Genomic DNA, 22,851 nt, shown 5'->3' with positions numbered 1-22,851 from the left:
CATACTGTTGCAAAACATAAGATTTACTTCTTTTTTATGGTCACATAGTATTCCATGTGTAAATGTACCACAGCTTTTTCATCTACTTATCGACTGATGAGCACTTAGGCTGTTTACAGATTTTGGCTATTGTAAATAAGGCTGCAATGAACATAGGAGTATGTATATTCTTTTGAATTAGTGTTTCAGGATTCTTAGGATATATTCCCAGAAGTAGAATCACTGGGTCATAAATAAGACAGTTCCATTTTTAATTTTTTGGGGTAACTCCATACTACTTTCCACAGTGGTTGTGCAAATCTGCATTCCCATCAACAGTGCCCTAGGGTTCCCTTTTCTTCACCCCCTCACCAACACTTGTTGTTTGTTGTAACGTTGACATTAACATCTGGAATCTTTAGTGCCAGTTCAAACAAATCAAGAACAGAACTGCTAAACAACTCAGACTCTGAAAGCAAGCAAGCTTCTTATTATTCTCTATTTCTAGCATACCAGCATTAGTGCACTACTTAACACCGGTGCGAGAATTGAATGAACAAAATTAGTAAACTTTACATTCTTTGGGATTGTACAGTTTTAGGCATATTCAGAGTTTTAACTGTTAAACATTAAATAGTAACACTTGTGTTACTTGTTTTAAATAGCATTTGCTCAGATTAAAGTGTAACAGATTTGTTTTATTTTTGTTTTTCTGCACCTACTACTAGGTGCCTCTCTTCCTCCTATTCACTCCCTCCTTGAGGCCCCAATACCGAAGCATTAATATGTTCTTTCACATCTTTATTCCTTTGTTTCTGGAATGCCCTACCCAAGTTTGCTCACTGGGAAAATTCCTAAAGATCTTTCAAGTCTTAGCTCAAATATCACCTCTTTTTTGAAGTCTTATGTGATCAAGAGTTATTTATTTATTTTCTTATGCTTTACTTATGCCTAACATACACTCCCATTTTGGCATGCATACATTGCATTATAATGGTTTGTTAGCATGTCTCTCCCTGTTAGGCTATGAACTTCCTCTGGTCCAGAATATCTATGTATCCCCATACCTAGCATGAAATGTGGCAAATGGTTGCTCCTCTGTAATTACTTTTTGGATGAATAAATAAAGTAATTGTATCAATATAGTAGCTGTGCATGTGTTGTTTCCTTTTGACTAGAGTTGAGAGAGATACAGACCTAAATGGATAAATGGAAAGTACTATACTATATATCTAGTTCCATATCATAGACTTTCTTAATTTATAGGAATCAGTTGATTGGGTTGGAGATTACAATGAACCATTGACTGGTTTTTCATGGAGAGGTGGGTCTGAACGAGAGACTACAGGAATCCAGATATGGAGTGAAGTCTTCCTTATCAATAAACCTGATGGTAAAAAGGTATGATGTGATTTTCTGAAAGAAAATAGATTTTTCACTTACAACAGTTACTACTTTTCAGGATTCTCAAAATCTCTCAATTGAAAACTAATTTTAGGCCATTTCACATGATGTTTAAAAAGGAGGTGGGGTAGCATTATATTGCATGTTCCCTCTTTCCTTTTCTAGCAATCTGGGTAGGCAAAATAGTAGAACAATGGAACAGCAGATCAGCTAACATCTAAACTTTGTTTCAGTGCTGTTTCTGTTATGTTGGATTACCAATGAAAATTAATCATTACAATATTTGGCAGCTAATTAATATTTTTACTTTCTGTGGTACTCATGGCATATGTAAAAATAATAAGTATTCATTATTAATGGTTTACTGTAGTTCTTATGATGTTGTCTTTGTGGTAACCTGAACACTCTACATCAGGGGTCCCCAAACTAAGGCCCGTGGGCCGCATGTGGCCCCCTGAGGCCATTTATCTGGCCCCCACCGCACTTCCGGAAGGGGCACCTCTTTCATTGGTGGTCAGTGAGAGGAGCACAGGATGCAGATGTGCTGTATTCCTGGAGTACTGTATGTGGCAGCGCCGCAAAGCGCGGTGTCGCTCACATACAGTACTACTTCCAGTGACGCGGGACACACGCGTCACGGCTCTGGAAGCACGTCATATCAATGTTACGGCTAGCAGTGACAAATATGGAACCGGACATTGACCATCCCATTAGCCAAAAGCAGACCCATAGTTCCCATTGAAATACTGGTCAGTTTGTTGATTTAAATTTACTTGTTCTTTATTTTAAATATTGTATTTGTTCCCATTTTGTTTTTTACTTTAAAATAAGATATGTGCAGTATGCATAGGGATTTGTTCATAGGTTTTTTTATAGTCCGGCCCTCCAACGGTCTGAGGAACAGTGAACTGACCCCCTGTGTAAAAAGTTTGGGGACCCCTGCTCTACATGTTCGGTAAAATATTAACAACATACTCTACTTGCCTGTAGGTTGCAGTGCTATTGATGGATACTCAGGGAACCTTTGATAGTCAGTCAACTTTGAGAGATTCAGCCACAGTATTTGCCCTTAGCACAATGATCAGCTCAATACAGGTATGGATTAAAATTAATCAATTTTTATGGATGCTTCTTTCACCTGAAATTATGAATATATATATATATTTCTACATATTTGTGCTAGTGAGATAACAGAAATGTTAAATCATGTATATTATTTGCCTACCACTTCTCATGATTTCTATGAATAGAATTGTTTTTATTATTCTCACCTAATTTCTGATGTTTTCAAATTGCCTACTTTAGTCAGAAAAGGTGATATTTATCTTATTGATATTTTCTGTTTAAAGTATATAATAAATATAGTAATATTAAATATTATAATGTATGCAGGTATCTAGGGATCACCCATTATAAGTTATATTTAATGAAATGATTTATAAATTCAAAATTTTACTTTACATAGCTAGTAGGAACATTTCTAAATGTAAACATTTATATGTGTTTACAGCCTTTTAAAACATCAGTATACATTTAGGAAAGTAACTGTCTTCTTGTAAAAATTATAGTCTTCCTTTCCTTTCCTTTCCTTTTTCTCCCTCTGTCTTTTTTAAAGTATTGTCTTTGAAGTTATTTTAGGCTTTATTAGTTGTCCTAAAAGTCTGTGAGAATTTTACTATAACCATAGAACACACAGCATAAAGAATTTAAGACAATTGAAAAATATTTCCTATTTACTGGAAAGACCAAGAAGGGATAGTAGACAAGAAATAGACTGTTAAAAAGAAAGGTAAGACAGTTTAAAAAGGTAGGATAGACAAAGTTGTTAGGATGAGTTATCAAGGCTGAAATTCTAAGTACAGAAGAATGGAGCCAGTGAACCGGCAGTGAAGGCATCATGTATAGGTAGGACAATCACGAGAGGGTGGATAGAAGGAAGACTGAATTTTGTATAAAGGACTTTTAAGATAAAAAGCCATGATTATAACCTATGATTGACTAGCTTTTAAAAATATACTTCTTAAATGAACAATCCTTTAAAATATTGACTTACCTAATTTCTTCATAATCAATAGTATAAGCCATTTATACAAGCTAATTAAAAACAGATTGACTTTGCCTTTTTACTATTTCTATTTTACCTGAAAACACTATTTTCACTGAAAAATCCAAGTCCTTTTAGTAATGACTATTCATTATTATCTGAGAAACGATCTATTTAAAAGTATACTACTTGCTATAATACATAGAAATAGCCACATCCTTAATTTCCTTTTGAAGTCACTGATTATTATGTCCCTCAAAAAAATTTCACCTTGAGACAGTGATCTGTTCACAAAGCATTAATGCATATGTTTACTGGTGTGAGCAGGATATCAGAATCTAACTTCCACATCATGAAACTTTCTGTAGACATACCTAAGATAATCCAATTGTGAAGAAGTCAACATAGTTTTTCAAGACAATTTTATATATGGGCTATTCAGATTTAGATTACCATTATTTATAAGAAGGAGTGTTTTATTGACTAATGGTTAAATCAGTTTCATAAAGTAATTTTAATATTCTGCCCCCAGAACCGGTGGCTGTTGCATTTCTGGAACAATTTTATGATCCTTGTACATTGTTTATTGTCTCTCAAGCTTCTCTTACTCCTGACTAAGGTCTTACTTATAGATATCATGATACAAGAATATATGTACGAGAGTTCAAGTTTGTGATAATTGATATTTATAAAAATAGAGAATGACAGAGTGAGTGCTGAGGATGATGCTAATTATTTTCTCACTTTAACTTTACTTCCTAATCAAGGTATATAACTTATCCCAAAATGTCCAGGAGGATGATCTTCAGCACCTTCAGGTAACAATATTTATACACTTTTTTAATATCCAGTAACTTTTTGAACATGAATAGTGGAACTTCAAGATTTTTTTTTTTGGATCTTCTATGTGGCAAACTTAACAATTCAGAAGATTTAGAAACATTATCAAATGGAGGTTGTCCTGTTTCCAGGTTTCTTGTTCCAACCTTATAGGGTTATATTCTTTCTAAAGCAGCTTTCAAATTCCTTTCTTTCTGTAATGCCATTTGCTATTGGCCCTGCATATGTGAAAATGTGTGGCAAATTAAAATAGAAAAAGAATCTTTGGTTCAAAAATGACTCAAAATGAGAAAATGAAATCCTAAGGTCATTGCTAGTATGATAGCGGTCGTATGCCAGCTTCCCTCCTCCGCACTGTGGACCACTTTATACCTAAGAACCATGAGGAGCTATAACTCATAGAATTCTATTTTAGATCTGAAAGAGACCTCAGTGACTCCTAATTATACTTCATATTTTATACATGAGGGAAATTTGGCTGAAAGAAATAAATGACTTGCCTAAATTCCTGTGGCTAATTAGTGGTAGAGTGGGGATAAAAATGTAGTCATCTGTCTGGGCTCAGTGCTCCTTTTTCTCTCCAAGCAGCATGTAAATCTCAAGTAAAAGATTAGATATTTCACAAAGATGCGTCTCATCTCTATAACACTGCTGTCTTTCAATTCATGTTATATTGGTTACATAGCAAAGCCTATTGTTTCTCTGATAGTTGCCCTCTATGTATTTTATAGAAAATTTTGCTTTCAGTTTATGATTTTATCTTAATAAGAACCATGTACAAATTTAACAGAGAGCAAAAGAATGATAAGACAGGGTCATTGGTAATGTCAGAAATATCATTTAAGTTCATAGCCAGCATTACTTCCAAATATATTTCTTGTACATTTCACTGACCATTTATGACAGATAGCCTGTATGCTGAGTAACTGTTAGATGTTTCTATAGTAAGTAATATTAGTTATTTAAGCATGGTACTGTTTAACACTGGTTTTAGGGATTTCTAAAAAAGGACTGATTTTGGACTTTGAGATTGAGTACATTATCTTTTTTGAGATCATTTAAAATTTTTCTATAAATGAAAACATCTCAATTTGTGAGTTCAATTTATGTTAGTAGATGGGTCTAATGATAGTGTCTAATCCCTGGACCAGCTGCCTTTTAGATATGATATTCCAAACTTCTATTTAATCACCCTAATCAGATACCTAGTAATTACCCTTTGCTCTAGATTCCCATAGCTCCCACAGGAGAGGCATGTGGATGGGAATCCTCCGTGTCAGCATTCTCCTCCAGTTCTGAGAAGCCTCCATGGCTTGTCCCTCTTGTGTATGCAGTGGCTTTTGCTATGTACGTGTGGAGAAACCCACTTAGCCACTCTGGATGAAACTATCACCAGAGGCCCGGTCACAGTCACCCCCTCAGGTCTAATAGGGAGCAATAAGAAATGTGAGATCACGGTGTATTTGATTTTTCACATTTTAAATAATAATCCAGGCCTGGTGCTATTAAGGGTTCTCAGACAACTTTCATAAATATATCCTGCATAGTATAAGGTCTACCAGAAAGTTCTGTCCGTTTCTATCACAACAAGTTTCGACACATAAGCACATGTTTATTTGGCGCATGTGTGCCTATTTTTATCACTTAATGTATACAAACTGACGTAGCAAATTAACTAAAACAAAGTTGATTCACGTTAGTCTTATGTGTGAAGCGATAGTGTACCCATGGCTACTGATAAAGTTCATTTACGCCACTGTAATTTTTACGAATTTTAACAAGGAAGAAATGCTACAGAAGCATGTCTGTTGCATCCACCATATTCCCCGGACTTAGCAGCCTCCGACTATCACTTGTTTTTGTCCTTACAAAATTTTTTGAAGGGCAAAAAATTCAAAAATGGAGAAGATATCAAACAAGTACTGGTTCAATTTTTCACATCAAAGGATAAAACATTTTTCAAAAATGGGATATACAAATTGTCCTCACGCTGGCAAGAAATCATTAATAATAATGGCAATTATATTATTTAATAAAGTTTATTGATGGTAAGAAAAATTTGTACTTTGTTTTATTCCAAAAACAGACAGAACTTTCCGGTAGACCTTATATATTGCTCACTGGTCTATTTTGCAAGTTCTGCTTTGAAAGGTCATTTTAATATGTTTCTTTCTCCCTATCTTCCCTACCAAAAATTGTCCTATATTCCAGATATAAAAGATGTTAGCTTTAACATGAAAACTTTATTTTTAAAATGTACTTTATGTCCCTAATATTAAAATATCTCATTACTGGACTGTATTACCTAATAATTCCTTAAAATTTTTATTGTAATCTAAATAATACAGTATTATCTTACAGCTTGGGGAAAAATATAAATGGAAGAAAGCCAAAAAGTAACACTGCAGATACTGAAGATTTCTTTGTGCGTGTGTGTGTGTAATTTTCCTTCTAGCTTTTCACTGAGTATGGCAGACTGGCAATGGAGGAAACATTCCTGAAGCCATTTCAGGTGAGTTGGGTTTAAATGATGGTAAATTCTTATTAAATTTTCCTAAAGACCATAAGCAGGTATTTTAGTTAATTGAGAGGATCTGTTTCTTTCTCTTTTTAAAAATTTCATTTAAAAAGCACTTTTGAATACCTATTTAATACTACTAAATGCAAGGAGAAGATAGAACTGGGGAAATAAAAATTTAACAAGTTAGCCTGACCAGGCGGTGGTGCAGTGGATAAAGCGTCAGACTGGGATGTGGAGAACCCAAGTTCAAGACCCCGAGGTCACCAGCTTGAGCTTGGGCTCATCTGGTTTGAGCAAAAGCTCACCAGCTTGGACCCAAGGTCGCTGGCTTGAGCAAGGGGTTACTCAGTCTGCTGTAGCCCCCAAGTCAAGGCACATATGAGAAAGCAATCAATGAACAACTAAGTTGTTGCAATGAAAAACTAATGATTAATGCTTCTCATCTTTCTCTGTTCTTGTCTGTCCCTATCTATCCCTCTCTCTGACTCTCTGTCTCTGTAAAAAAATAAAATTAAATTAAATTTAACAAGTTAAAAAAAAAAGGAAAGGGAAAATAAAAGAATGAGTGAGATATTTTGGTTCCTGTAGAATATCAGTTTTTCTCTCTTAAACCCAACCCTAGGGATAATCATAAAAACCACACACAAAAAAATTTGATGTTTGTCAGACATAAAACCTCCAGCCAAGTAAAACTCCTGGCACAACAGAAGGTGGTTATAAGGCACAGCAAAAGCTGGCACCAAAGACAGTTTTTTGGTGGTGCCCTTTTCTTCTTACACATTGACCTGTAGGAATGGTTACCTGCTATCAGAAGAACAGCAAACAGCTCAGGCTCTGCTGGGGACAGCAGGATAATATCAGCAATATCTGCACTTGGACTGGGTGGTATAAGCAGACAGTCTGGCCTTTTCGGGAGATGGTAACTAAGTCAAACAGTCCTTAAAAACAGTTACCTGGAGGAGGAACAGATTTAAACACCAAAGACTGTCTATATCTGAAGCATAATGGAGTCAGCCTGAGCTTATCAGAGGAGGCTCAAGCTAAGCCTTAGAACTCAGCCCCTCCCTTCAGATACACATCACCAGCTGAAATGGATCATGCCCTGGGGGAGTGTGAACACACAAGAAAACTGAACAACTAATAAAGGGCAAAGTACAATTATTGGCTCAGATGGAAAATAATTTAAAATAAGTTATATTGGCTATCTATTGCTGCATAACAAATCATCCTAAAATCATAAACATTTATTATCTCACACAGTTTTTGAGGGTCAGGAATCTATCTGGAGTGGCTTAGGCTAGGTGATTTTGGCCTAATGTTTCTCAAGAAGTCTTGCTCAAACAGTTGGCTGGGGGACATTATCTGAAGACTTGACTGGAGGGCCCACTTCTGAGCTCACTACATGGTTGTTGACAGGAGGCTTCAATTCCTTGCCATGTGGAATTTTCCATAGGGCTGCTCACAGGGAACCCTCCTCAGAACAAATGATCCCTTTGCCAAAAAGAGTGGCCAAGAGAGAAACAGAAATCATTTATAATCTAATTTTGGAAGTGAAGACATCTTAAGCATAAGACAGAATTTTGCCAAATTCTAATGAACATACAGACTAACCCTGGCATAATATGGGACAGGACTAAACAAATATGGAAATACCGGGAGGCAGGGATCTTGGGAGCCTTACTGGAGACAGTCTACTATATGAGCATATTAAATATTCTTAAGAAATAAATGATCACTGCCAGAACAGGCAGAGGTGCAGTGGATAGGGCATCAGCCTGAAATGCTGAGGACCCAGATTCGAAACTCCAAGGTTGCCAGCTTGAACACAGGCTCACAAGCTTGAGCACAGGGTTGCTGGCTTGAGTGTGGGATCATAGATGTGACCCCATGGTCACTAGCTTGAGCCCAAAGGTCACTGTCTTAAAGACCAAGGTTGCTGGCTTAAGCCCAAGGTTGTTGACTTGAGCAAGGGGTCACTGGCTTGGATGGAGCCTCCCAGTCAAGGCACATATAAGAAAGCCATCAATGAACAACTAAGGTGCCACAATGAAGAATTGATGCTTCTCATCTTTCTCCCTTCCTGTTTGTCCTTGTCTGTCCCTCTCTCTGTCTCACTAAAAATAAAAAAACAAAAGAAATAAAGGATGATTGGCCCTGGCTGGTTTGCTCAGTGGAAAGAATATTAGCCTGATGAATGGATGTCCTGGGTTCAATTCCTGATCAGAGCACACAAGAGAAGCAACCACCTGCTTCTCTCCCCCTCACTCCCCCTTCTTTCCCTCTTCCTTCCCACAGCTACTGGCTCAATTGGTTCAAGCATTGGCCCTGGGCACTGGGGGTAGGTCAGTTGGCCCAAGTGCAGCCTCAGGTGCTAAAAATAGCTTGGTTGATTCTAGCATCAGCCCCAGGTGGGGGTTGCTGGGTAGATCCCAGTGAGGAGTGCATGCAGAAGTCAGTCTCACTATCTCCCCTCATCTACTTAAAAAGAAAAAAAGAAAGAAAGAAAGAAAGAAAGAAAGAAAGAAAGAAAGAAAGAAAGAAAGAAAGAAAGAAAGAAGGGGTGACTGTCTTATGCTTCCAGTAAGAGAAGATTAGATAATTTGGATTAACCTTCTTCCTGACAACAATTAAAAACACTCAAAAGAAAATTAAAAATTTGGACAAACGAGTATTAATAAGATAGTAAGACCCTGGCAGGTTGGCTCAGTGGTAGAGCATCAGCCCAGCGTGTGGAAGTCTTGGATTCAATTCCCAGCCAGAGCACACAGGAGAAGTGCCCATCTGCTTCTCCACCCTCCCCCTCTCTTTTCTGTCTCTCTCTTCCCCTCCTGCAGCCAAGGCTCCATTGGAGCAGAGTTGGCCCAGGTGCTGAAGATGGCTCTATGGCCTCAAACGCTAGAATAAAATGGCTCCAGTTGCAACAGAGCAACACCCTAGATGGGTGCATGCGGAAGTCTGTCTCTCTGCCTCCCACTTCTCACTTCAGAAAAATACAAAAAAAAAAAAGTAAAAAATTGTTGTGATCTGAGGGGAAGATAGAGGCTGATGCTGGGATGAGTATTATTATGTAAACATCAATCAAAAGAAATACATTATAGCTATGTTAATATCAAATGAGGTAAACTTTAAAAAAAACAAAACCCTTACTAGAGATAAAAGGGTGTTTCTTAATAATACAAGAATGAGTTGTGAGTAAACAAGTTGGTAAATATAAACAAGCATTGTCTATATAAGAAATAATTTCTGGCCCTGGCTGGTTGGCTCAGTGGTAGAGCGTTGGCCTGGCGTGCAGGAGTCCTGGGTTTGATTCCCGGCCAGGGCACACAGGAGAAGCACACATCTGCTTCTCCATCCCTCCTCCTCTCCTTCCTCTCTGTCTCTCTCTTCCCCTCCCTCAGCCAAGGCTCCATTGGAGCAAAGTTGGCCCGGGCACTGAGGATGGCTCTGTGGCCTCTGCCTTAGGCGCTAGAATGGCTCTGGTTGCAACAGAGTGATGCCCAGAGGGGCAGAGCATCGCCCCCTGGTGGGCGTGCTGGGTGGATCCTGGTCGGGCGCATGCGGGAGTCTGTCTGCTTTCCCGTTTCCAACTTCAGAAAAATACAAAATAATAATAATTTATGGTAATTTAAGAAGATAGAACCAAAATACTGGACAAAATAGACTGTAAGTTTTGGTTCTTGTATCAGTCAGGAGGAATGTTAAAATTACCTACACTTTAAAATATTACAAGTGATTGTTAAGATTTCAAGGATTACCACAAGAATAATATAACTAGAATATTGTGCATCCATGGCCATAGAGGATGGAAATAGTATTAGAAAAGAACAAATAAATATTTCAGGCACTCTAAAAAGGACAAGAAAAAAAAGAAGCAAGGAAAAATAGGGACAAAAAGAAACCACAAAGCAAAACGGTAGAGTCCGAATATATTCATGATTTCAATAAATATAAATAGATTTAAACTCCAGTTAAGAGATTATTAATTTCTATAAAAATGAAACTAAAAAAAAAGAAACTAATAACTTATTTATAAGAAATATTAAAGCATAAGAACATACTCATTTGAAAATAAAAGTATGGAAAAATATATACCAAGTACATATTACATGAAAGAAAACCTGGGTAGGCTTCAAGTCAATAAGAATTATTTAGAATAAAGAAGTTGATATAGACAGCCTGACCAGGCAGTGGCACAGTGGATAGAGCACTGGACTGGGACACAAAGAACCCAGGTTCGAAACCCCAAGATCGCCGGCTTGAGCACAGGCTCATCTGGTTTGAGCAAGGCTCACCAGCTTGAACCCAAGGTCGTTGGCTTGAGCAAGGGGTCACTCGGTCTGCTGTAGCCCCCCAGTTAAGGCACATATGAGAAATCAATCAATGAACAACTAAAGTGTTGCAATGAAAAACTAATGATTAATGCTTCTCATCTCTCTCCCGTCCTGTCTGTCCCTATATGTCCCTCTCTCTGTCTCTATCTCTGTCACACACACACACACACACACACACACACACACACACAAAGAAGTTGATATAGACAAAAAGTTCACTTCACTAGGACAAGAATTCTAAATATGTATGTCAAATAGCCTCAAAATATATAAAGTAAAAATTGGTAGAATCATGAGGAAATGGGTAATTAAAACACAGCTTTCCTAACTATTGATTGGTCAAACAAGTAGAAAATTGGTAGATAGAGAAGATATAAAACATAGGATTAACAAACTTGTTTTATTGGACATGTATAAAATACTGTGCCTAACATTGAGAATACACATTCCTCTTAAGCATAGAGGGTACATTTACAAAAATTTACCACATACTTGACCACAGAACTTGTTCCCACAAATTTCAAAGGATTGAATTCATACTGACCTCATTCTGTGACCACAGAATAATTTAAAGTTAATAAGAAAGTGTTCATTTTAAAAAGCATATTATGTAAATTTAAATACACATTTCAGAAATAATTTCTGGGTTAAGTCAAAATCATAATAAAAATTTGAAAATACTGAGAACTAAATGCTTTAAAAATTGTACATGTAGAAAATTAAATACTATAAGAGACTAGTACTTGGAGAAAAAAATATAGCCCTAAAAGTTTTTAGAAAAAAAGAAAGGCAGAAAAATAGTTATGTAAACAAATTAAGAGGGGAATAAAACAACTGAAGATCCCTAAAGAAAATAAAAGAGTCTAATAAGAATTACATGCTTCAAGATAGATCAATCAAAAACACACTGTAGAGTGAAAAAAATTGCCTCTTAAAGACCATCTATAATATAATGGCATTCTTAATATGTTCACAAATGAACAAAACTGTCCTGGGTAGGTGGCTGAGTGGATAAAGCATTGACCCAGTGTGCCAGAGGTTGCAGGTTCGATCCCCTGGTCAGGGCACATATGAGAAGCAATCATTGAGTACAAAACTAAGTGAAACATTGAGTTGATACTTCTCTCTCTCTCCCTTCCTATCTCTCTCCCAAATCAATGGAAAAAATTTCTTAAAAAATGAGCAAAACTAAACAGTGTGTTGTTTAAGAATACATATACATATGTGATAAAACTATATTGAAAGCAAAATCTAGGATAGTGGTTACTACTGGAGAGGAGAAATAGGGTTCCATCAGGGAGGGACACACAGGAGCTTCACTGTTATTAGTAGGTTCAGTTATTTAAGTGGGTTTATGGACACATAGGTGTTCATTTTACTAATGTGCTTAATAATATACTTCTCAGTTCTTTTGTAGGTGTCATATCATAAAAATTTTAAATCTTTAAATCAATAGTGTGTCTCAAAACCAGCAATTACCAACTAGCAGATATAATTTTTAAAGAAGTATACCATTCACGAGGATTCCAAGATGGCAGCAGAGTAGGGAGATGCACAAACTGCCAGCTCCCACCACCAAACTGTATTACAAATTACTTTAGGAACAATCATCATGAAAAACCAACTTTGGACTAAAAGAACAGGTCTCAAAAACCAAGGAGCACAGAAGAATCCACATCGATCCTGGTAGGGAGTGTGGGGGCATGGTGGGGGTTCCCCTGCTCCCAGGAGTGAGGGGAGGCTAAGGCTGAGGGTCCAGAAGGGCTGTCATTACAAGGAGAGAGACCCTGAGAGACAGGGGTCCTTGGTTTCAGAACCGGAGACCCAGCCCAGAAATCCAGGGACTGGAGGAGACAGATGGACAGCATTGAGTGGGGAGAAGAGTGAAAGTTCTGTATGTGGGAAGCAGCTAGGGTGCCTTAAAGGGACAGGGCAGAAAATATCACTCACAGCCACTTGCCTGGGGCTCATGGGGAAAGGAGGGCTTTGAGGACTAACTCATCTTGCATGAGAAAAGTGGGGAGAGCGAGACAAACGGTGATGGGGAGAGGACTGTCTGGGCTGACCTGAGAAGCTGACTCATTCACCAGTGTGGAGGTGGCTATAGCTGGGAGAGGGGTTGATCCCTCCACCCAGCACAAGCCTAAAGTGGTTCTGGGTGTCCCACCTCCAAAAAGCTCTCCAGCTCCAATCAGCGTGAAAAACAGCAGAAAGCAGGAAGTAAGGGGGAGGGGCAGTAACAGGTTTCCAGGAAGACCAGAGATACACCTCCCCCTTCTGATACTGAGAACGTGCCCCACCCCCAGAGCGCAACTGTCAGAACATGCCTTCAGATTCTCAGAGGTCACACCCACCACATTCCTGGATAAAGTTTCAAATAAGCCCCCTGCTGAGATCAGTAAACAAGCTCCCTTCTGAGTTAAGCAAACTGAAAGCAGGCAAATTAAGACTTTATTTTTTTTTATTCATTTTTTTTTTTAGAGAGGAGAGAGAGAGAGAAACAGAGAGAGAGAAGGGGGAGGAGCAGGAAGCATCAACTCCCATATGTGCCTTGACCAGGCAAGCCCAGGATTTCAAACCGGCGACCTCAGCATTTCCAGGTCGACACTTTATCCACTGCACCACCACAGGTCCAAATTAAGACTTTAAAGTGGCTCTACTAGTTAAGGAGACCACAACTTGAACAAGCCTGCAAGCCACACACAGAAACAATGGGAAGACAGAGAAACTTAAGCTATATGAAGCAACAAGAAAAATCCCCAGAAAAAGATTTGAATGAAATGGAAGTAATCAAAATACTGGATGCAGAGTATAAAATAATGATTGTTAGGATGCTTAAGGATCTCAAAGCTACAATGGATAACTTAATAAGCACCTAAAGAAATTGAAAGCATCAAAAAGGATACTGAAATCATAAAGAAAAAAACCAGACAGAAATGACAAACACAGTATCAGAAAAGAAGACCACACTAGAAGGAATTAAAAGCAGGCTGGATGAAGCAGAGGATCGAATCAGCGACTTAGAGGACAAGATAAGTGAAAGCACCGAAACAGAACAGCAAAAAGAAAAGAGGCTCAAAAAGTCTGAGGAAACTCTAAGAGAGCTCTGTGACAACATGAAGAAAAACAATATCCACATAATAGGGGTTCCTGAAGAAGAAGAGAAAGAACAAGGACTAGAGAACCTCTTTGAAGAAATTATAACTGAAAATTTCCCTAAATTGATGCAGGAAAGAGTCACACAAGTTCAAGAAGCAGAGAGAACCCCATTTAAAAGAACCCAAAGAGACCCACACCAACACATATCATAATCAAAATACCAAAGCTAAGAGATAAAGAAAGAATATTAAAAGCTGTAAAAGAAAAACAGTCAATCACCTACAAAGGAATACCCATAAAGATGACATCCAGCTTCTCAACAGAAACACTTGAGGCCAGAAGGGATTGGCAAGAAATATTCAAAGTAATGCAGAACAAGAACCTACAACCAAGATTTCTTTATCCAGCAAGACTATCATTTAGAATTGAAGGAGAAATGAAAAGCTTACTAGACAAAAAAAAAAACTCAATGAATTCATCACAACCAAACCAATGCTGCAAGAAATGTTAAGGGACCTGCTGTAGACAGAACAAAGTGGGGAGATATATATATATATTAAAAAAGGAATATAGATTTAAAGAAAAAAATGGCAATAAACAACTACATATCAATAATAACCTTCAATGTAAATGGATTAAATACTCCAATCAAAAGACATAGGGTAGCTGAATGGATAAGAAAACAAGACTTGTACATATGCTGTCTACTATAGACCCACCTCAAAACAAAAGATACACATAGAATGAAAGTAAAAGAATGGAAAAAAATATTTCATACAAATGGAAATGAAAATACTACTACTGGAGTAGTAATACTTATATCTGAAAAAATAGACTTTAAAACGACTATAGTAAGGGATAAAGAAGGTCACTACATAATGATAAAGAGAGCAATCCAACAGGAAGAGATAACCATTATAAATATCTATGCACCTAATATAGGAGCACCTAAATATATAAAGCAGACTTTGATGGACATAAAGGGTGAGATCAACAGCAATACTATAATAGTAGGGGATTTCAATACCCACTAACATCACTGGATAGATCCTCAAGAAAGAAGATTAACAAAGAAACAGCAGAATTAAGGGAAAACTAGAGCAACTGGATTTAATAGATATCTTCAGAACCTTTCACCCTAAAGCAGCAGAATATACATTCTTTTTAAGTGCTCATGGTACATTCTCCGATACACCACATGTTAGGGCATAAAATGAGTCTCAACAAATTTAAGAAGATTGAAATCATATCAAGCATCTTCTCTGATCACATGGCATGAAACTAGAAATCAACTACAATAGGTAAACTGAAAAACACTCAAACACTTGAAAACTAAACAGCATATTACCAAATAACAATGAGTCAACAATGAGATCAAGGAAGAAATAAAAAATTTCCTTGAAACAAATAAAATTGAGCATACAACAACTCAAAATTTATGGGACACAGCAAAAGCAGTCCTGAGAGGGAAGTTCATAGCATTACAGGCATACCATAAGAAGCTAGAAAAAACTCAAACAACTTAACTGTGCAACTAAAAGAACAAGAAAAAGAACTGCAAGTAAAGCCCAGGGGAAGTAGAAGGAAGGAAATAATAAAGATCAGAGCGGAAAAAGAAAAAAGTTCAGAGCGGAAATAAATGACGTAGTGGCTAAAAAACAATACAGAGGATCAATGAAACCAAGCACTGGTCCTTTGAAAAGGTAAACAAGATCGATGAACCTTTAACCAGACTCACCAAGAAGAAAAGAGACGGGACTCAAATAAATAAAATGAGAAATGAGAATGGAGAAGTAACAACTGACACAGCAGAAATACAAAGGATTGTAAGAAAATATAAGGTCTACCGGAAAGTTCTGTCCAATTTTGGAATAAAACAAAATACAAATTTTTCTTACCATCAATAAACATTATTAAATAATATAATTGCCATTATTATTAATGATTTCTTGCCAGTGTGAGGGCAATTTGTATATCCCATTTTTGAAAAAAGTTTTATCTTTTGATGCGAAAAATTGAACCAGTGCTTGTTTGATATCTTCTTCATTTTTGAATTTTTTGCCCTTCAAAAAATTTTGTAAGGACAAAAACAAGTGATAGTCGGAGGCTGCTAAGTCCGGGGAATATGGTGGATGTGACAGACATGCTTCTGTAGCATTTCTTCCTTGTTGAAATTCGTAAAAATTACAGTGGCGTAAGTGAACTTTACCAGTAGCCATGGGTATGCTATGGCTTCACACATAAGACTAACGTGAATTAACTTTGTTTTAGTTAATTTGCTACATCAGTATGTATACATTAAGTGATAAAAATAGAGAGGCACACATGCGCCAAATAAACGTGCTTACGTGTCGAAACTTGTGATAGAAAAGGACAGAACTTTCCAGTAGACCTTATACTATGAAGAACTGTATGCCAAAATATTAGACAACCTAGATGAAATAGACAAATTCCTTGAAAACTATAATCAATCTGGAAGAATCAGAAAACCTAAATAAACTGATTACAACAAATGAGATCAAAACAGTTATAAAAAAACTCCCAACAAACAAAAGCCCTGGGCCAGATGTCTGCACAGGCGAATATTACCAAACATTCACAGAAGAACTAACTCCTATCCTTCTCAAGCTATTTCAAAAAATTCAAGAGGAGGGAAGACTTCCAAGCTCCTTTTATGAGATGAGCATAATTCTGATTCCAAAAACAGGCAAAGACAACACAAAGAAAAAACTATAGGCCAATATCCCTGAAGAATTTAGATGCTAAAATTCTCAATAAAATATTAGCACACTGGATCCAGCAATACGTGAAAAAAATACATCATGATCAAGTGGGATTTATTCTGGGGAGGCAAGGTTGGTACAATATTTGCAAATCAATCAATGTGATTCATCACATAAACAAAAGGAAGGACAAAAACCACATGATAATGTCAATAGATGCAGAAAAAGCATTTGATAAAATCCAGCATTTGATCAAAACTCTCAGGAAAGCAGGAATACAGGGAACATACCTCAACATGATAAAGGTTATCTATGACAAATCCACAGCCAACATCATACTCAGTGGGCAAAAGTTAAAAGCAATCCCCTTAATGCCCTGGCCAGTTGGCTCAGCGGTAGAGCGTCAGCCTGGTGTGCAGGAGTCCCAGGTTCGATTCCCAGCCGGGGCACACAGAAGAGGCGCCCATCTGCTTCTCCACCCCTCCCCCTCTCCTTCCTCTCTGTCTCTCTCTTCCCCTCCCGCAGCCAAGGCTCCACTGGAGCAGAGTTGGCCCAGGCACTGAGGATGGCTCTGTGGCCTGTGCCTCAGGCGCTAGAATGGCTCTGGTTGCAACAGAGCGGTGCCCCAGATGGGCAGAGCATCGCCCCCTGGTGGGCATGCTGGGTGGATCCCAGTCGGGCGCATGCAGGAGTCTGTCTGACTGCCTCCGTTTCCAACTTCAGAAAAATACAACCCCCCCCCCAAAAAAGCAATCCCCTTAAGATCAGGAACAAGGCAGGGGTGCCCCCACTCACCACTCTTATTCAACATAGTCCTGGAAGTCCTAGCCACAATAATCAGACAAGAAGAAGAAATAAAAGGCATCCAAATTGGAAAAGAAGAAGTAAAACTATCATTATTTTCTGATGATATGATACTGTACATAGAAAATCCTAAAGTCTCAAAGAACTACTGGACCTGATAAATGAATTCAGCAAGGTGGCAGGATATAAAATTAATACTCAGAAATCAGAGGCATTTTTATACACCAACAATGATCTATCTGAAAGAGAAATTAAGAAAACAATCCCCTTCACTATTGCAACAAAAAAAATAAAGTACCTAGGAGTAAATTTAACCAACGATGTTAAAGATTTGTACTTGGAGAATTATAAAACATTGATAAAAGAAATCAAGGAAGATACAAATAAGTGGAAGTATATACCATGTTCATGGTAGGGAAGAATAAACATCATTAAAATATCTATATTACCCAAAGCAATTTATAAATTCAATGCAATTCCTATGAAAATACCAAGGACATGCCCTGGCCAGTTGGCTCAGTGGTAGAGCGTTGGCCTGGCGTGCAGAAGTCCCGGGTTCGGTTCCCGGCCAGGGCACACAGGAGAAGCACCCATCTGCTTCTCCACCCCTCCCCCTCTCCTTCCTCTCTGTCTCTTTCTTCCCCTCCCGCAGCAGAGGCTCCATTGGAGCAAAGATGGCCCGGGCGCTGCGGATGGCTCCTTGGCCTCTGCCCCAGGCGCTGGAGTCACTCTGGTCGCAACAGAGCGACTGCCCGGAGGGGCAGAGCGTCGCCCCCTGGTGGGCATGCCGGGTGGATCTGGTCGGGCGCATGCGGGAGTCTGTCTGACTGTCTCTCCCTGTTTCCAGCTTCAGAAAAATACAAAAAAAAAAAAAAAAAATGAAAATACCAAAGACATACTTCAAAGATATAGAACAAATATTTCAAAAATTCATATTGAACCAAAAAAGAACACAAATAGCCTCAGCAATCTTGAAAAAGAAAAATAAAGTGGGTGGTATCACACTTGCTGATATCATGTTATACTACAAGGCCATTGTACTCAAAATAGCCTGGTACTGGCATAAGAACAGGCATATAGATCAATGGAACAGAACAGAGAACCTAGAAATAAACCTGCACCTTTATGGGCAATTGATATTTGACAAAGGAGGTAATGGTATACAATGGAGTAAAGACAGTCTCTTTAAAAAATGGTGTTGGGAAAATTGGACAGCTACCTCCAAAAAAATGAAACTAGACCACCAACTTATACCATTCACAAAAATAAACTCAAAATGGATAAAAGACTTAAATTTAAGTCGTGAAACCATAAGCATCCTAGAAGAAAACATAGGCAATAAGCTCTCCAACATCACTCGCAGCAATATATTTGCTGATTTATCTCCACGGGCAAGGGAAATAAAGGACAGGATAAACAAATGGGACTATATCAAACTAAAAAGCTTTTGCAAAGCTAAAGACAATATGAACAAAATAAAAAGACAAACAACACAATGGGAGAACATATTTTTGACAATATGTCTGATAAGGGGTTAATAACCAAAATTTATAAAGAACTTGTAAAACTCAACACCAGGAAGATAAAATTTTAATAAAAAAATGGGTAAAAGAAATGAATAGACACTTCTCCAAAGAGGACATACAGATGGCCAAGAGGCAGATGAAAAAATGTTCAACATCACTAATCATTAGAAAAATGCAAATTAAAACCACAATGAGATACCACCTCACACCAGTCAGAATGGTGCTCATCAACTAAACACAGAGTAAGTGCTGGTGAGGATGTGGAGAAAAGGGAACCCTCCTGCATTGCTGGTGGGAATGCAGACTGGTGCAGCCACTGTGGAAAACAGTATGGAGATTCCTGAAAAAATTAAAAATGGAACTGCCTTTTGACCTAGCCATCCCACTTTTAGGAATATATCCCAAGAACACCACAGCAATGATTCAAAAGAAGATATGCATCCCCATAATTATGGCAGCGTTGTTTACAATAGCCAAGATCTGGAAACAGCCCAAGTGTCCGTCAGTGGACGAATGGATTAAAAAGCTGTGGTACATATACACAATGGAATACTATGGGGCCATGAAAAAGAAGGAAATCTTACCTTTTACGACAACATGCATGGATCTGAAAACTATTATGTTAAGTGAAATAAGCCAGGCAGAGAAAGAAAACATCATATGACCTCATTCATTTGAAGAATCCAATGAACAATATGAACTGAGGAATGGAATAGAGACAGAAGTGGGATCAAAGGGTCCAGAGGGAAAGCGGACAGAGGGAAAGGGGATGATAGGATGGGACACTATACACACATAACACAACGTTACAGAGAGCAGAAAAGCAAATTCTGCAGGGAAGGGTTGAGGGCGTTGCGGGGGTGGGTAAGGGATGTTGGTGGGGAACACGGTGGAGGGGGGGATGCATTTGAGGGGACACTAGAATCTATGTAAACACAATAAATTAAAAATTTAAAAGTATACTATTCACAATAGCCAAAAAAAAAAATCAACTAACAAAAGAACTAACAACTTTGGTGATTAATGAAAAACTTGTATAAAACAGAGAGATACATTTTAGATGGGATGATTTAATGTTGTAGAGAATTTAATTCTGCCCAAATTAATCAAAAAATTTAGTGCAATTCCTAATTAAAGTCACTGCAGGAATTCTAAAGAAATTCAACGCATTTTTCTAGAACTTATATGAAAGAATTAAGTTCTTATTTAAGACAGTTTTTAAAAAGAAAATCCAAATTAGAGAGGATTGAATACACAGTAAGAGACCATAGGAATGAAAATGGTGTGGTGCTGCACAGATACATGAAAACAGCTCAGTGGAACTAAAAAGACTCCAAATCATGTATATGGAAACCTAGTATTCAACAGACGTGCTGTCATAAACCAGTGGGAAATGGATGCCTTAACAGCTGGGGTTTCAAAAAACTAATTCAGTATTTGAAGAAAAAGTTGAATTTCTATTAAATACCATATATATTAGTATGCTCCAGTTGGATTAAAGAATGAAATATGAAAGTTAAAATTATACTAATAGTGCCTGACCAGGCAGTGGCGCAGTGGATAGAACATCCACTGCAGAGGACCCAGGTTTGAGACCCCAAGGTCGCCAGCTTGAGTGAGGGCTCATCTGGCTTGAGCAAGCAGTTACTAGGTCTGCTGAAGGCCCACGGTCAAGGCACATATGAAAAAGCAATCAATGAACAACTAAGGTGTCGCAACGAAAAACTAATGATTGATGCTTCTCATCTCTCTCCGTTCCTGTCTGTCTGTCCCTATCTATCCCTCTCTCTGACTCTCTCTGTCTCTGTAAAAAAACAACAACTATACTAAAAGAAGAAAACACTGGAAATATCCTTTTGAACTAGGGTAAAGAAACACTTATTTACTAAGACCATCAGAAAATAAACCATGTAGTAGAAAATTGATAATTACATTAAAATAGAATATTTCTATTTATCAGAGGACTCTATAAGCAAAGTAAACAGATTGGTAGAAGATATTGACAATATCAAAAGTCACAAGGGCTTAATATAGAGAATATATGAGGAAGTTCTGCAAATATGTGAGTTTTGCCAATCAAAAATAGGCAAGGAACCACTATACATCTATTAGAATGGCCAAATTTCCGAGCATTTACAACACCAAATGCTTCACAAAAGAGAATGTGGAGCAACAGATACTCTCATACTTTTCTGGTGGGAATGTAAAATGGTAACAGCAAGTTTGGAAGATAGTTTAGTGGTTACAAAATTAAACGTACTCATCATACAACCCAGTAAGCACACTCCTTGGTATTTGCCCACAGGAGTTGAAAACGTGTGTGCACACAAAAACCTGCACACAGATGTTTGTAGCACTTCATTTATAATGTCAAATTTTGGAAGCAACCAAGATGTCCTTTAGTAAATGAATGGATAAATAAACTGCATACATACAAGGGAATATTTTCACTGCTCAAAAAGGAAATGAGTTATCAATCCATGAAAAGACTTGGAGGAACATTATGCATATTACTAAGTGAAAGAAGCCAGTCTGAAAAAGCTACGTATTGTATGATACCAAGTATATAACAGTCTGGAAGAAGCAAAACAATGGAGACAAAGATCAGAGGATGGTGGGGATGGAGAAATGAATAGCAGAGCACAAAGGATTTTAAGGCCATGAGAATATACTCTATGTGATGGGTATATGTCATTATACATTTGCCCAAACTCATAGAATGTATAGCACTAAAAGTGAACCATATGGATTTTGAGTGATGTGTAAATGTAGGCTCATTCTTGGTTAAAAAAGAAAGTACTATTCTGGTGAGTGATGTTGATAAATGGGAGGCTATGCATATGTAGGGATAGGTGGCATTAACCAGTACTCTGTGCACTTCCCTCTCAATTTTATAGTAAACCTAAAACTGCTCTAAAAATGAAGTCTTAGAAAAACAAAACATTCAAAAACTATAAACTGCATTTAATTTTTAAAAAAACAGGCAAAGGATAAATAGACAATTCACAGAAAGGAAACTTGAATGGTTAGCACATTTTTGAAGGATGTCAAGTCTCAGTGATAATCAGATGAAAATTAAAATAATGAGATAGTGCTTTATACTCATTAAATAGGCAAAAAGTAGAACATGGGGTTTACACCAAATGAGAGTTAAGACTTGGATAAATGGGAATACCAGGACCTGTTGGTAAAAGTGCAGATGGGAGCAGCCATTCTGGGGAGCAGTGGAAATGTGTACAGATATTCATTGGAGAGTTGATTGAGTAGTAGGAGAGGGCAGTTGGAGGGAACTTAGAATAATGGGTACATAAAATATGGATACAAAAAAATAGATACATACAACAAAATACATTAAAAATGGAGTAGAACTTACTCTGGAATACTTGGCAACAACCAAAGGGAGTGAACCAGAAGTATGTATAAAGTAGCGTGGATAATAGTGTTAAAATTCATACTGAATTAAGCAGAGAAAAGTTTAAGATCCATAATATATTATTCATGATTATTTAAACATTCTACATCCATAAAATACATATATTAGAGTTGAGAACAGACAATTGAGAAATGGGAGTGGGGGTCT

The 22,851-nt window shown here is 37.6% G+C and overlaps 1 protein-coding gene across 2 annotated transcripts in view; it reads left to right on the top strand.

The window, feature by feature from the left end:
• The window catches only part of ATL1 (atlastin GTPase 1), a 77,752-nt gene that overhangs the window by 33,209 nt on the left and 21,692 nt on the right, over positions 1 to 22,851 (top strand). For both annotated transcript variants that reach the window (XM_066344342.1, XM_066344343.1), the window contains 4 exons: positions 1,246 to 1,380; positions 2,374 to 2,478; positions 4,195 to 4,245; positions 6,723 to 6,779. In XM_066344342.1, the coding sequence (XP_066200439.1) occupies positions 1,246 to 1,380; positions 2,374 to 2,478; positions 4,195 to 4,245; positions 6,723 to 6,779 (348 nt within the window). The remainder of the gene's footprint in view (positions 1 to 1,245; positions 1,381 to 2,373; positions 2,479 to 4,194; positions 4,246 to 6,722; positions 6,780 to 22,851) is intronic.

Source organism: Saccopteryx leptura, chromosome 6 (assembly GCF_036850995.1).
Source record: "Saccopteryx leptura isolate mSacLep1 chromosome 6, mSacLep1_pri_phased_curated, whole genome shotgun sequence".
Classification (NCBI taxonomy): domain Eukaryota; kingdom Metazoa; phylum Chordata; class Mammalia; order Chiroptera; family Emballonuridae; genus Saccopteryx; species Saccopteryx leptura.
The sequence above is the reverse complement of the archived record's forward strand: the minus strand, read 5'-3'. Positions and strand labels throughout refer to the sequence as shown.